This window comes from Adelges cooleyi, unplaced genomic scaffold (genome assembly GCF_023614345.1).
Source record: "Adelges cooleyi isolate 19-005CV unplaced genomic scaffold, UGA_ACOO_1.1 ACOO_flye_CR_arks_rails_tigmint_CR_PRNA_9, whole genome shotgun sequence".
Taxonomy (NCBI): Eukaryota; Metazoa; Arthropoda; class Insecta; order Hemiptera; family Adelgidae; genus Adelges; species Adelges cooleyi.
The window spans coordinates 1609355-1624716 of NW_026096579.1; the positions used below are offsets into that span (position 1 = coordinate 1609355).

The following is a 15362-nucleotide window of genomic DNA, read 5'->3' on the forward strand; positions in this document are numbered from 1 at the left end:
TAGTTGTCGAACCTACATTTGTTGTGGTCAATAAACTGATTAGCGATAAACCTGATGACACTTAAACCTATAGGGCGGAGATGGGAAGTTGGTGCCATGTAAAAATAATCGAAAACTACCAATACTAATTTCGTATCGAGTTCTATGTCCGAGGTAATCCCTGAAACTACTGGCTCAATTTCTAGGTAGATGGGATAAGAATGAGGATGGGATACTATTTTTATTGAAAGCCGAAGGAAGCCAGGTATAGTTCTCTTATTTTTACTTTCAGTTATAAGAATTCCAGAAGACCCGCGACTTCCCTGACCTCACTATGCCTCAACACCTAGTTTTTTTCCAACAGATATTTAGGATTTTAAAAAAATCTCCAATTAACTTTTTCAGTTAAAATAGTGAAACTATTTTTATTGCTATAAGTCAACAGGTAGTACACTTCAAAAAACAACGTGATTATTATGTAAAAGAGTAACATGTCATTTAAGAATCCAACATTTGCAGTGCTAATTCTTCATCTTCCATTAAACTCAAACCAGTGTCAACGGGTTCATCGACATCTTGTATTCTTCTTCGTTTTTTATCTGAATTAGAGGTCAATAGTTTTCGTTTACTAGGCCTGAAATAAATGAAAAATATTATTTTTTTAATTTTCAAAGGTTTTATTGGAAACATATTGATATTATTATTATGTCCGTTACAAACATGTACGGCACGTCAGCCAGTTCGTATGTGTGTATGGAAAAATTTGCTACCGCACATGTTAAGTGTGAAATGATCATTTACATACCTGTGTAATTGGGATACTTCTTCATCGTCAGACTCTTCAACGCTAACGTCAGAACCTGACTGAGAATCGTGCTCGGATTCATTTTCATCAGATTCAGCACTATCCCGTTTTCCGTAAACTTTATCAGGATCGGGTAACCAAGATAGATCGACGGATGCCTCGTCACTTGAACTCGCGTCTTCCATCTCAGCTCTTTTGGCTTCTTCTTTGGCCTTTCGCTTCTCTTCTCTATGTTTGGCTTTCACCTTTTCTCTAAACAATTGCTTATCAAATACGTCTTCCTCTCGCAACATTTGTTTTGCTTCTTCTATATTAATACCGCCGAAATTGTTACTGTTCTCATACTCCCTGGCTAATTGTGATACTTTAGTTTTAGCTCCATCTAACACAGCCTGTAAACATTAATTTTAATCAACCCACACATAGCAGTACTTAAGGTGGAATCTTAGTTTACCTCTCCTGTTTCGTCAAAGACCGTTTTTTGATTCGGCTTTATTAGTTTTTTGATCATCTTTTTTGCAACTGCTGCTTTTGTTAATGGCTTTTTTTTCTTTTTATTAGTGTCATTTAACAATTCCAAATCAATGTTTTCTTCTAGACTGTCAGCTTCGGGAATATTGTGATCTTTACGTTTAATAGTAAGGAGTTCATCGTTTTCTTCTTCACTGTTATCATCTAATGAAAAATATTGATTAGTTTTTTTTTTTATTATTATTATTATTTAATTTTAAAAACTTTTACCCTCATGAAATTTATAAGAATCTTTGCGATAAGAGTGATCTGACTCGGGCTCTTCTTCTGAATAATCTGAATTATTCAACTGTTCGTTTAGACTTGTTGCTAATGTATGATCTTCCAACTCTTTAGCTTTAACTTTAGCTTCTCTAGATTTTTTCCATTTTTGTAAAAACCGCACACGTGGTGGAATCGCCAAACCTAATGACCTTTATTGCAAACATAACTGTTTAGTTTTGATTTTAACCGATTTTTGTGAAAATTATAAAAATATGTAACTCACCTTGCAAACGCATCGGTGTCCAAAGCTTCTACATTAAATACACTTTTATCTTTCATCAAAAAAACCGATTTTATATAAGCTACAAAGGCTCGCTGGGCTGACTCTTTGAGAATATGATCTTTCGCTAAAGTTGCTTCTAGTGTCCGTTGAATTGATATTAATTTGTTTGGGTTAGCTCTAAAAAAATATATCTATAGTAATAATAAATAAATTCATACTTTTTTTTTAATTAAATTTACTTGATTTCTTTTATTGGAATCTTTTTATTTTCTAACTGGTCTAAAATAGCAATTTCGGATGGCAAAAGAACTAGTAAAGCTTCGCCAGACTTTTGGAATCTAGCTGTTCTGCCAGCTCGATGAATATACTCGTTAGCGTTTTCCGGACAATCTAACTGAACAACCCAATTCACAGCGGGAAAGTCTAGAAAAAATACATAGATGTTATGTAAAAAAATGTTTTAAATGTTAAGATTAATAATATAGGTGTTATATCTTTTTACCAAGCCCTCGAGCCGCAATATCTGTAGCAAAGAGTACTGCACGTGATTTCCTGCAAAAAGACTCATAAACAGCCATTCTTTTTGTTTGGTGCATTGTGCCATACAACGCCAAGAGACTAGTTCCTGGTCGAAGTTTACAAAGGATTTCATAGAAATATTTTATCTAAATAAATTGATAAGAGTTATAATTAGACTAATATCCCCAACTGATTAATTCGGCATGAGTAAATTACTTGTTTACAGCTCGACATAAACACGAGGACTTTGTGGTGTAAATGATTTTTGATGAATGACCACAACAAACTCATTTTGTCGTGTAGTTCGCAAACCATATAGCTTTGTACTAAACCGGCTGGTGTACTATGCTCGGACGTTTCATGTACATTAATGAAATGAGGATTGCTCAAACTGAGTCTTGCTAAATCACGTACAGATCTAAAAAATTGTATCGATTAAAATAATAAATTAGCATTTTATAATTATTCAATAAATTTACTTGGTTTGAGTAGCGGAAAACAGAATAGTCTGTCTTTCGGGCGGCAAGTTTTCAATAATGCCGTTCATAGTACTTTCAAAACCCATATCTAAACAACGATCGGCTTCGTCCAACACCAACACCAACATGTTAGAACAATCAAACAAAGGATTCTCATCCATGTGTTGTAGTAGACGGCCCGGAGTGCAAATCATTATATTACACTGATCGAGACGTTTACGCTCAAACTTCAGGTCTTTACCGCCTGTATTTAAATATTTAATTGTTAAAACAATTTACTAAATTATATAATAATTAGTAACATAGTAGATATAACTTGCCAATTATCAAACCAGCTGAAAAATCATGATGGATACCAATTTTACGGAGAGTTTCGAAGATTTGATATGCCAACTCTCTTGTTGGTGTTATTATAATTGCCGCTAGACCTTCCGCACGTGTCCATTTATTACAGTATAACAACTCCAAAACCTTTTTAAAAAAAAATCAACAGTTATCCATTAAAGATTGATTGAAGATTAATAATTATTTTGTTTAATAAACACTAATTAACTTACCGGTATTAAAAATGCTAGCGTTTTCCCACTACCCGTCTTTGCCGCTCCTAAAATATCTTCACCTCGTAAACTGTAGCCAATACTCTCACGTTGTATTTCAGTAGGTACGTAATACTTGTTTTCTTTTAAACCTTTCAATGTAGGAGCGGACAAAGGGAAATCTTCAAATTTTTCTATCGCACTTGGATCAATCTATAGAGAAACAAATGTTATTCATTCGTTTTTTTTTTTGTTTTTAATACAATATAATAAAACGCCGTTTAAACGAAGTGTACGAATTAACATTAATTTTAACCTTTTCGTAGTCCTTTTTGAGATTTTCAATAACCACGTCGATGGATTCCTTTTTCTTTCTTGCTCTGAACACCTTGATTTTACGTTTCTTATAGACCATTTTAAGTTCACCGAATCACGCCACTTGCGCTGTTAGATATTATAATATTATGTTCCGCAATAATATTCTTATAAAAGAAAGTTCAAATTTTTATTTTATGTATATAATATATTTTCAATTGGAATTGGAATTATTAGAACACGTGATGAATAGAGATAGTATATTATAATATGTTCATGATAGAGATTACAAAGTGATAGTAATATTATGTTTTTATTGATTAAAAAGATTCGTTATTCAGGTTTTCCTCCTAATCGAGAATCGGGATTGCACAACTGCAAACGTACAAACTGAATGTTTTGAAAACTTACTGATAAATACTTCTCAAGGTTTGATTTGTATTTTGTATCAATGCACGTCTGTAGATACAGGTTTTCATGATTACATTCATATGCCTAATAACTTGGCGGGGGAACGTGGAAAGGGTATTTACTATTTTATTAACTCTAATGTTTTCCTATTCTCAACTAAAATCTAGATAAGAAAAAAAAATTTAAAAATGTTTTACAAATGTTTAGAAAATAATTTGACAAGAGTATTTATAACTCGATAATTTTATTGAACACTTGTTTTTCATCATAATATAATTTTCATTAGTGCATTTTGTTGTTGCGATTTTACTAACAATAAGTAATAACAACAAACATGAATACCGAAGACACAATAATACATACAAATTCAATGGCATCCACAACAATACCAATATCATCACCAACGTCAACAGGAATAATCAACACAGAGTCAGCTGAATCAATAGCTTCGAATAACATCATTGCGTCTACGACCGAAAACAACATAAATGTCACGCCAATGGAGACAAATGATGGAATACGATTAGTGGTAACTAACATTTAGGCTACCCATTCATCTTCAAAAAATAACAATAAATTTAATGGAATTTTATTTAGCCTCAACTACAACCACAGACTCGACCCCAGTCTCAGCCTCAACCATTGTCTGAACTTCAATCTCAGCCTATGGAAACTGAACCTACAGCTATGCCTACTCCTTCTGTACCAACTGTAACTCCCCTGTCTACGATTACACCAACAACATCTCCTATGCCGAATAAGCCCACATTTTCCCAAACGACTAGCCAACAACAAAATGATACCAAACAACCAACAGTTGTTAAAAATGTGAACAGTTTAGATACTGCTGCAGTAAGTATTATCATTGTTTAAGTATGTTATTTCTTAAAAGTTATATTAATAATGTACCTACTATTATTCAATCACGACGCAGGCGTGACTAATGTATCGCAGCTTGAGCAGTATTATTTACTATGTATCAGATTTCTACTTATACAAATTGTTTCTTATAAGAATATTTATTATTATTAGATAAGACTATGAATACTATGTTCATTAGCTGATGAATTATTTGCAAATGCTTTTATATCATATTAAAATGTCACAGTGAATAAAATTTTACTAAATATAGTGTTTGTTTATAAAACCCATAATTACATGTTTGCCAAATATATTAGAAATTATTGTAACATGATTTATTATATTATTCTAGCTATTAACGAAAACTAGATTACGTGAACTTGTAAAAGAAGTTGACCCTAATGAACAATTAGAAGAAGACGTAGAAGATCTATTATTGCAACTGTCCGATGACTTTGTCGATGAATTAGTCAAAGCCGCTTGTGCTTTTGCCAAACATAGAAAATCAAATATGATTGAAGTAAAAGACGTTCAATTATATTTAGGTATGAACTATTAAAATATAGCAAATTAAGTGTGGTAATTGTAAACGAATAGGGCAAACTTACATGCATTTGTTTTAACAAACAATTATTGATGTTTTGTTTTAATCGTACAATACATTAACTTAATATGCAAAGCTTAGAATAATAATTTTCAAGTCGATTACTTTATTTAAATATTCACAGCTTCTATTTGTTTACAGTTGACCCGCTTGACCCTTTATATGATCCTATCATATTTAAATAATTAGTCAATAATAATTTTTTAATATTTTTTTTCTAATATTCAGAGCGGTATTTAAATATGTGGATACCTGGTTTTGGTACAGACGAATTAAGAGCTTACAAGAAAGCACCAATCACCGAAGCACACAAACAACGAACTGCGCTCATTAAAAAAGTAGCAAATAAAAAATACTAAAATTAATATAGAAAAATTATTTCATAATAAAAAATTTTAAAATTAAAGACTTTGTTATTTATGTTATAAATGATCAAAATCAATATATTTAAATTAATAAATTAATTTAAAAAACATCAAAAACGATTGTACCTTATAATTATTAAGAATATCTATATTTTTTTACTAAAATTTAATGTGAATAAATTAGAAATTGGCCGTGTAGCTCAAAAAAAATTGTTTAAAACAGTATTTGGTGCTGAAATTGATTGCAAGTTCTAAAAATAAATATATTTTCATAAAAACTATTCAGCTACTTTTTTAGTATTGCTCTTTATAAATAAAATAAAAAATATTTAACATTATGACTCGTTAACAAACTTATTTATTTGAATTGACTTACAACTTTATTGAGAGTCAGGTACTGATAAAATGAAACTATTAAAATTGGCTAACATTAAAAACTAAAGGTTTTTAAAGTCGCACTATCTTAAATGTTTTTATTTGCTTTAAATTTTGAATAATAAAGTATATTGACAAAATTGTTTGAAAGTAGAGGTATGATAGACAAATTTTACTCTCAAAATGTACTATCTTTAAAGGTGATAAGTACTAAATAGTTATTTAGTTATTTAAGTATAAAATATCATGTATCCTAATAGGTACTACACTTTGTACACCAGAATTATTGGATGTCAAAAAGATACATTACCCATTTCCTTTATTTTCATAGTTATATCAAAAAAGATACAATTCCCTAATAGTAAAATACTCTAAATTTTATAAAAAATAATAAATGATTAGATATATTTTTATTAGTTTTATTAAAGTAAGTACTTATTATTTTATTACGGTAAATAAAATGCCTATTTTTTTAAATACTAGTGCATTTTTAACTTATTTTCTTTTTAAGAAATTTCCTATCAAACAATTTTTCTTAATAAATATAAATAAACATATTATATACATAGTTAATAGAATATTATACTCATATTATTTTGTTTTTTATCTTAATAGGTCGATGAGGTAGTATATTATAAGATAAAAACGGCAAATTAGCTATAGTGGTGCAGTGTATCTTTAAAGATACAGCTATTAAATTAGTCATTGGAGTGTTGTATGTTAAAAGATACACACTATAGTTGAAAAACTGTTTATTAAAAATAAAAAAATGAATTATACAGTTCTTAGTTAGTAAAAATAATGGTTTAGAATTTTCGTGTGAATTTTTATTTCTGCCAAGTTTAGGGTTATCGCAAAAAGATTAAAATCATACTCATGTACAAATTTATTGGTTTGAAAAAAAAACAATGGATATTATATTGCTTACACATTTTATAAAAGCCATACCACACTATCTGATTTGAATATTATAAGAGTACCTATAAAAATGCATAACATTCAAAAGTCAAAATTTATAAAAATAAATAGCAGCTATTGCACTGAACAAAATATGTATTTTTATTTTCAATTCTAGCTGTATGTGTATTTAAATGTTATTTAGCTTCAATGCAATAGCTGAGAAGATATTGTCAAGATGTGTTACGATATATTTTTCCTGTGGACTGATTTACTCAAGTAGCGTCTCTATAGATCCGAATCATTAACATGTAGACATGAAAAAACATTTTTAAATTGCTTTCAAGGATGCTGTAATAGTCCAAAAAATAAATTAAATACCAAAATAGAGTCTTAGTTATTGAACTAATACTTACACATCACAGTTTAACCTTTAAATTAAGATTTTGTAAAAAATTGCCTATACTTTACTCCTTAAAAATGGGCGGTGAGACGCCCTCTTAAAACATCAAGTTTCTGGCTAATATTGTAGTTTTTAAAATCTGACTTAAAACAGTTCATAGAGAATTTGGGCCCTTAAACTATTTTGAATTTATCATTTAGTAGTTAGTACTAATTTGAACGATGAACGTACAACATATCTTTTATCTCTTATCAGATAACAGCGTAACGCTTTTTTGATAACACTTTTTCCGATTATGTGCCAGAGCTAATTTCAACCCCATTCTTACCCCCACGTCCAATCCCATTCCCAACCCTTATCCCATTCTTTGGTAACGAGTTTTTGCGTGTATGTGCCAGAGAAAATGTCAAAATGTTGAAAAATGTCAAAACACGAATTTACAATAATTGTATATAATTAGCTATTTTACTATAAACTGTTTAATTTTTATAAATCAATACACCTACTATCAGAGATGGGCAAAATAGTTAACAAAATGCATTTCAAATGCAAAATGGCATTTAAAATCAGGGAGTAAAAACGTGTAAAGAAAATGTATAGAAACGTTTTTACTGTTTAAAATAGTCAAAATAAACACAAAATTTATTTATTTTTTTTTTTTAGTTATAAATCCGTAGATTTGTTTGTTGCAGCTCTCCATGCTTCCCTATCGTAGCACAATTCTTTCAGGTCTTTGTAATTTCCTTTATTCGTACACTGCATTATCTGTGTCATGTATTCTGCCCTTGGTCTTCCTCTTGCAATGTGTCCTTCAACATGTCCTTCAATTATTTTCTTTAGTCAACTTTCATGCCTTAATATGTGTCCTTCAACATCTCCTTCAATTATTTTCTTTAGTCAACTTTCATGCCTTAATATGTGTCCTATCATCTGTATACATAAAATTATTTTCTGATAACTTTTTGTTCTGGCTAAAGACAAATAATTATAGCTTACTAATAGTATCTTTGGTAATTAATTGCTTTTGTATTGTGATATTTAAAAATTTTATTACATTAAATTTATAATAATGTTGTTATTGTAACATTCATATTTTTGTTAAAAGTACACGTATGTATCTGGTGTCTGTCTGCGATAATCTACAATATATTATACAATTTCAAGGTATAATAAATGTTTTAAAAAAGAATAATATAACATATTATCTAAAAAGTAAAAACTACAATTGACATCTTAAACCAGACACTTTTTACATAGTTAACAAATACATGGCGTTAGTTGGTCTGTTATAAAATACAAAAATACCAATAAAACATATTAAGATTTTAACATTTTGAAATTTTGAAATCAGTTATCAGTTTTTTTTTTATTTTTCCATTATTTTGGAATTTTTTACATATCCCTTTCTCAATTCATGTAGTACTATTTAGGCTCGTTTATTTATTTATTTTTCATCTATTGAATTTCAATAAATATTATTTTAAAATGATTTACTGTTACAATTTTTACATACAAAAATGTAGGTATTAAATTTCACAATGTGCACAGTAAATATATTTTGTAGCGTCAACCTAGCAAGACATATTTTTTTATTTGTGCATCATCAGTCGTCGCAGCTGTATCGCAAAAAAAAAAAGTTTAACGTCTAGTAACAGTTTAGTTTACAGTAAAAATACAGTTTATTTTATACATACAGGGTACTCAATATCTCACTGGGTTTAATAAGAAATTGTATTTTTTCTTTACTTATTGTTTTTATGCAATGTGATCTCAATTTTTCACCACTTGTTTTGTTGCTTATTATGCCTTGTAACATAGATTGTAAATACTCTTTAAATAAATAAAAAAAAGTAATAAATATCAAAAAAAGATTCAAATATAAATTGTTTGTAACTGCATTAAATTTTCGGCAAATAATTCTTTAGTTAAATTGTTAATCAAATATACATGTTACCATTTAAGTTTCAAAAATTGATAGGGCTCAAATGCAGATGTCAAATGACTGTAGGAATCGTTTTAACTAAAAATGATAAAATCAAATTCATATAATACATAGCTTTATATGTATATATAAAAGCATTACTAACAATGTACTTAAAATTGAATTTTTAGTATTATGGTGGAAACGATTAGGGTTGGTCGTCTATCTATATAATAATTTGCCGACGTTGTAAGTAACCCATATATGGTAATAAACAATACAATTATAATTTTCAGCTCTGAAACCCCAAAATTGCGTTTAAAAATAAAACAATTTCGACTCGATCTGACCATTTTTTTGCCACGTTCTAGCAAGTCTAAGTTGATAAATGTTTTTTCGGTTTTTCGCAGTTTTGGGGGGCTGGAGGAGTTGACTTTTTCTACTATTGATCCATTTCAAGTACCGATTTTATACGGATGCGGATCGATAGAGTTGCTACTCGAGTAAATCTTTATTTTCGTGCGTTCTATAGCGAATAAGTCATATCAGTGCATCGTTATTTTATTTTATGCAAATATGTACCTTTCACGATATCAAACGTTTAGATACGTGTATAGTTTAAATTCGAGTACACGACAAACGCCTGACTGAATTCAACTGTACATAGTTCGACTTTAGTAAAGGTTTTTTGTGTTACACGTAAGCTGATTCCGGATAGATATTAAACAAAAAATATGCATTTTAAAATTGTTGTTCTTTTCTGTGCGTTAAACTTCTTAACGACAACACGGGTAAGAAAAACTGCACACTTAATATTAAACAAAGCCATTTACGGGTACTTTTTTTATTACCTAAATTGTGTATAAAATATTTTACAGAGCTTTGGATTACACCAAAGCCATATAAAGGGATTAGTTAATCTGTTTGTAACCACGAATGATGTTAATAATGAAAATTATTACGATATGATCGATGAGTATTTTATATTTTGGGCGGGCATTACAGATGATGTTCAAGTACACGCACTGAAAAAAAGTAATTTTCTAATTATATACCTCATACTAATAATTGGCGAGCCTCAAATACTAAAATTTGAGCTTCTTATATTGAGATTAGTAAGAGATAAATGATGATGATTTTATAAAAGTGATTTAACAAATAGCATTGAACTCCTAACAAGGCTCTCGATGAGAATAATTATTCTGTTTCGCCATATTTTACAACTTCGGTGTTATACTCTTATTAAAAACATTATAATATTATTAATTTGTTTGTAAAAAATGTATCACTAATTTGCTTAAATTACCAATATATATTTTGTATAGCATTGGACGATGATATAACCATGACGGAGTTTTTGATATTGCTGGCCTATAATAAAAAAGAATTATTCACCTGGATGGTATTACCGAAATAATAAATCTTTCGCTTTCTGGACATACCTGAATGTATTTAAAAATACAAAATTTATAAATTTATAATACCGTTTTGTTCTCTTGTATTTGTTATACATAGGAAATAAGTTTATCGACTTATGAAGTAGAGCTTTTCGTAAGAATGTTCAATGCACAAGACACATTAGGTGAAAGTGACGCACTCCTCACCCAAGATGAATTCAATGACCTAATTGACAACGGTTTTAATCTAAAAGCAGACGTTAAGGAGCTAATAAAAAATGAATATAAAGGTAGTTATAATATGTTTAAGAGGTGGTTAGTTTAATAAACTTAAGAATTTCAATTCATGTTTAGGTGAAAATACAATTCACGTTTTACAATTCTTGGCGGCAATGTTAAAATATAAAAAAATGGTAAGAAAACCCTTTAGTTAACATTTTTGAAGTAATTCTTATTAATTTATCAATTTACCGAGACGTAAAAACTTATTAATACCACAATAATATGATAAATATAATATATTATTATGATAATGAATATATATAATTAATATTAACATTTAGGGCAAAGGTTTGAACAATGCACAATTAAACAAATGCTACGCTTTATATACCAACAGTTCTAACGGCTTCTTGGATTCTCACAAACGACGAAAGTTATTAGAAACGTTAAACATTGTTTCCGATGAGTACGTTGAGCTGCTGGATTTCAAGAACGTGTGTAAGCATAAAATAATAATAATATTGCGTAATTAATTCAATATAATAATTATAAGTGTAATTTGATGAAAACATTACATTCGATAATTTGTTAATTAAGACCCCGCCGCTCAAGAGTTAAAAGTGCTCTTAGTCCTTTGGTCGGAATATAATGAAGACGTCGATGTTACTTCTGATAGTGTAAGTACCGTTGTTGCGATATTATGTTGTGTTTTTATTGAATTTTTCGGATTTTACAAGCCGTATACGTTACCAATGGAAGTTTATATACTAAAGATAGTGGCACTGCTGTGCAGGTATCCTTTTTAACTACGGAGGAAGTTTGGCTTGGCATATGTGACTTCACTCAATATGACGATAACGGAGATGGATTACTCAGCTCTTTGGAATTTTATTACTTCGCAACTGATTTCTTCTCCGAGTCAGAAGCCTATATACTGAAAACTATAATTGAGACATTTAATCCCTATGGTAATTTACTAAATAACTGCAACGATAATTGTTACCTTTTGACTAAAAACTAATATTCTTCTAATTTTAGAGCATCCTATGTGCGCTGCAAGGTTCTTGAGCATGAAATTGTTGAAGAAACACATGCAAACCCAAAAACATTAAAAATTATTTGTCTAACTACGATTAATATTTATTTCATCCTACTGTACTTGATTGTAGTTATGTTATGATATATAATAGTCTTTATTATATTAATAAATATATTATATAAGATGTCAAATAAAATGTCAAATTTAACATAAATACAATTTAATAGTTATTAGTTATTAGTTATTACTTATTACAGATACCTTCTCAGCTCCGCATCGAAGCTATAAATTATAAATTTTATAATTATAATAATATAATATAATTATTATAAATATTATTTGTGTGCAGTCATGCTCTTGGACAGTACGATATAGTTAATTACAAACTTATTTTAATTTATTTTATTTTATCTAGGTATTTAGCTAGAAAAATAAATAAATATCAAATTATTGTAAATTCGTATGTTTAATATCAGAATAGGTATGCGTATGAGCATTTAATAGTTGACAAAAGTTTACTGTAAACTATTTAAGAAGATGTACACATAACTGATAACACAATAATAACAAGTGTGATTATTAATTTTTATTAATTAATATATTATCAGAGATGGGCAAAATAGTTACCAAAATGCATTTCAAAATGCAAAATTGCATTTAAAAACAGGGAGTAAAAACGTGTAAAGAAATTTCCGAAATTTTATTCGTGTAAAGAAACGTTTTTTCAAACCGTTTTCAAAAACGTTTTTACTCCCAGCTTATAATAGTCAAAATAAACACAAATTGTATAAGTAAAAATAAAAATTGTTTTTTCAAAGTATTTAATTTGGTTACATTATCTAACCGTTCCTGTTGACTCCGGACCACACGTACACAGACACTTATTAACCCGTTTAGGGGGGGGGGGGAGCAGTGTTGACACACAGAGATGACGGCTAGCGCGTCATCCCATTGTTACACGAGTTGATAACTACCATCCGTGCTAACACATTTCGCAACGACCTTGTGTTCTAATTCGCGCACCCGCCTACTGCCGTACGCAGACCCGGACTCGGGTCAGAGTGTAAATATTTGTATATGTATTTTATGCACGTACTATAACCTTATTTTATTTAGTAACTTTAATAAACACCTTGTAGCTTGCACTCGAGAGTCGACAACCTTATTGGCGTGACCGCCCGTTTAAGCCCTTCGGGCGATATATTAAGTTTTAAAAGGGGCTTTAAGGTTATTACGTGTAGCACACGGCTTAGCCAACCGTTTCCCGTGCCAGGGATCCACGTCCTTAGCCTTATCGACGACCACTGCCCCTTAACCAGACAGTAGGTACGTTACAAAAGATAAAAATATAAAATGCAATTTTGTACTTTTAAATTAGGGGATGGTGGTGGAATGGCGGACATCTAAGCAAGAGTTAAAATATCTTCGGAACTATATAAGTCCAGAAGTTTCGTTTATTCTTAAAATCGAACTATTGAGTTTTTTTTTGGACAAATATTCCAACAAATCACTTAACTGGTTGGAAAAAAAATGTTTATCATTTTGAACATCTGGTTAAGTAGTATTATTTTAATACAAATATTATTACATATCAAATATAATATATTTCATTAATGTTTCATTCTATATTGTATATTCGGTAGGTATTCATTACATTTAAACAATTTTTAAATTACTTTTAAATTAACAACATATTTTGTTTTAAAATCTAAACTTATTTTAAAATGAATGATGGGAAACATATTTTTTTTATTTTGAATATTTATTCATTATTTTTTTTATTATTATATTGGTATTAGTTATTACCAAATTTTTGGTAGCTAAATATGTTCCTTTGAAGTTTTCTAAATAAAAACAAAAATGTTTGTCTATATTTTTGTTTGTTAAATTTTAAATAATATCTTAAACTAAGATATTATTTAAAATTATAGTATAACTAAGATTCTTAGTTATACTATTTACATAGTTATTGTCCCATGATGAATTTAAAATAAATGACCATACATGGGGTATATGCTGTGTCTCTACAATAAGGCGGCTATCACAAAAGAGCAGTATAGGCAATGAGCAACTAGCAATCGGTAAGTAATAGTAAGTAATTAACTGGCAATATTATCACTTATTGCCGACTGCTAGTTGCTCATTGTCTATTGCTCTGGTGCGAGAGCCGTGGAAGAGACAATTGGGCAAATAGGACACTATTTTTGGAATTTGGTACAGGCTTAAACCAGCGGTTGTTAGATTTTATTTATGTTCCTTTTGTATTAAGCAAGTGATAAGGAGTAGGACCATTCCACGGCCAGTGACTGCTCGATGGTCTGACTGAACAGGTTTTTGAATGAGGCATACGACAGAATTTGCCACAATGTAGATATTACTACTTTGATAGGCTGACTTTTAGGCATTGAACTTGGCCTTTTTTTCACGGTTAGCTTTTTGTTGGGCACTTGCTATTTTTTGTTTATACTCAGGTCGTGCCACAACAGTGGTGGTAGATTATTTATATTTTACTGACGAAAATTAACACTAGTATAGAGTATAGACAGAGTTAAATGATATTATTAGGATTATTAAATTATTCTGTATTCGATGATCGATAAAATATGATGTATTATAAATACCATCTCTCTCAAACGGCACTAATTTTGATAACATTGCAATTTTAAGATTTTTTCCTTTACTTACACTATAAGAACTACCTTTTTCCCAAATATCATATTTTTATCTATAGAAAAGTGCCTTACAATTTTTATGATCAGTGAGCCAGTAACGAAAATGCAAACTTTAAAGTTCTCCCTTTTTGAAATGGCATAATATTAAGGGGTTAATTTTGTACAGCGTTCTAAGTCCCTTAAGCTTAAACTACGTTTCAAATTTCAAACGCTCATCATAAGAGGAAGCAGAGATATAAGAGTTAGAAAAACCTCACTCGACAGGCCAACGCGCATAAATTATTATATTTTTGGCAATCGGTGGATAATATTTCGCTTGTATTATTTCTTTGTTGCTTGCCTGTCGACGAGCACCAGATACAAAGATGTACATTGTACATACATCTTATCTTATGTTGAAGACCCGTGTGTACAAGATTTTTGACTAGGATGGACGTACAGTGTGATGTACTAATAAAATCGTGTGTGTTTAGGTTTGGCTTAAGCTGTGTAATTGAGCCTTTTCGCGATAGAAATGTAAATAGCGGCCGTATTGTTTAGCAAA

General features: G+C 29.8%; 3 protein-coding genes across 3 annotated transcripts; 2 read left to right on the top strand and 1 right to left on the bottom strand.

Moving 5' to 3' along the window:
- Positions 1 to 376: 376 nt before the first annotated feature.
- LOC126846271 (probable ATP-dependent RNA helicase DDX10) lies at positions 377 to 3915 on the bottom strand. The gene is made up of 12 exons (XM_050585559.1): positions 3653 to 3915; positions 3358 to 3549; positions 3121 to 3271; positions 2801 to 3044; positions 2538 to 2739; positions 2305 to 2467; positions 2042 to 2225; positions 1803 to 1979; positions 1526 to 1728; positions 1239 to 1459; positions 785 to 1176; positions 377 to 613 (listed from the first exon to the last, which is right to left on the bottom strand). Exons 1-12 carry the CDS (start codon positions 3749 to 3751, stop codon positions 478 to 480), a joined length of 2364 nt encoding a protein of 787 aa, XP_050441516.1. The 5' UTR covers positions 3752 to 3915; the 3' UTR covers positions 377 to 477.
- A 228-nt stretch (positions 3916 to 4143) lies between these two features.
- LOC126846614 (transcription initiation factor TFIID subunit 12) lies at positions 4144 to 6090 on the top strand. Its single transcript, XM_050586258.1, has 4 exons — positions 4144 to 4591; positions 4660 to 4914; positions 5276 to 5468; positions 5756 to 6090. The coding sequence occupies exons 1-4, from the start codon at positions 4397 to 4399 to the stop codon at positions 5884 to 5886; spliced, it is 774 nt and encodes a 257-aa protein (XP_050442215.1). The 5' UTR covers positions 4144 to 4396; the 3' UTR covers positions 5887 to 6090.
- A 3962-nt stretch (positions 6091 to 10052) lies between these two features.
- On the top strand, positions 10053 to 12315 carry LOC126846826 (uncharacterized). Its single transcript, XM_050586631.1, has 9 exons — positions 10053 to 10279; positions 10367 to 10523; positions 10814 to 10890; positions 11004 to 11175; positions 11240 to 11298; positions 11449 to 11605; positions 11705 to 11784; positions 11901 to 12075; positions 12146 to 12315. Exons 1-9 carry the CDS (start codon positions 10223 to 10225, stop codon positions 12217 to 12219), a joined length of 1008 nt encoding a protein of 335 aa, XP_050442588.1. The 5' UTR covers positions 10053 to 10222; the 3' UTR covers positions 12220 to 12315.
- The last annotated feature ends 3047 nt before the right edge of the window (positions 12316 to 15362 follow it).

What these genes read in the sequence shown, in the direction of transcription:
- LOC126846271 (XM_050585559.1), bottom strand. Translation starts at nt 3,751, where the DNA reads ATGGTCTATAAGAAACGTAAAATCAAGGTGTTCAGAGCAAGAAAGAAA. An exon ending in TATTGCGGCTCGAGGGCTTG is followed by an intron (nt 2,226 to 2,304) that starts GTAAAAAGATAT and finishes TATTTTTTCTAG; the next exon opens with ACTTTCCCGCTGTGAATTGG. An exon ending in ATTCCAATAAAAGAAATCAA is followed by an intron (nt 1,980 to 2,041) that starts GTAAATTTAATT and finishes ATATTTTTTTAG; the next exon opens with AGCTAACCCAAACAAATTAA.
- LOC126846614 (XM_050586258.1), top strand. Translation starts at nt 4,397, where the DNA reads ATGAATACCGAAGACACAATAATACATACAAATTCAATGGCATCCACA. An exon ending in ACAGTTTAGATACTGCTGCA is followed by an intron (nt 4,915 to 5,275) that starts GTAAGTATTATC and finishes ATATTATTCTAG; the next exon opens with CTATTAACGAAAACTAGATT. An exon ending in AGACGTTCAATTATATTTAG is followed by an intron (nt 5,469 to 5,755) that starts GTATGAACTATT and finishes TCTAATATTCAG; the next exon opens with AGCGGTATTTAAATATGTGG.
- LOC126846826 (XM_050586631.1), top strand. Translation starts at nt 10,223, where the DNA reads ATGCATTTTAAAATTGTTGTTCTTTTCTGTGCGTTAAACTTCTTAACG. An exon ending in ACTTCTTAACGACAACACGG is followed by an intron (nt 10,280 to 10,366) that starts GTAAGAAAAACT and finishes AATATTTTACAG; the next exon opens with AGCTTTGGATTACACCAAAG. An exon ending in AAGAATTATTCACCTGGATG is followed by an intron (nt 10,891 to 11,003) that starts GTATTACCGAAA and finishes TGTTATACATAG; the next exon opens with GAAATAAGTTTATCGACTTA.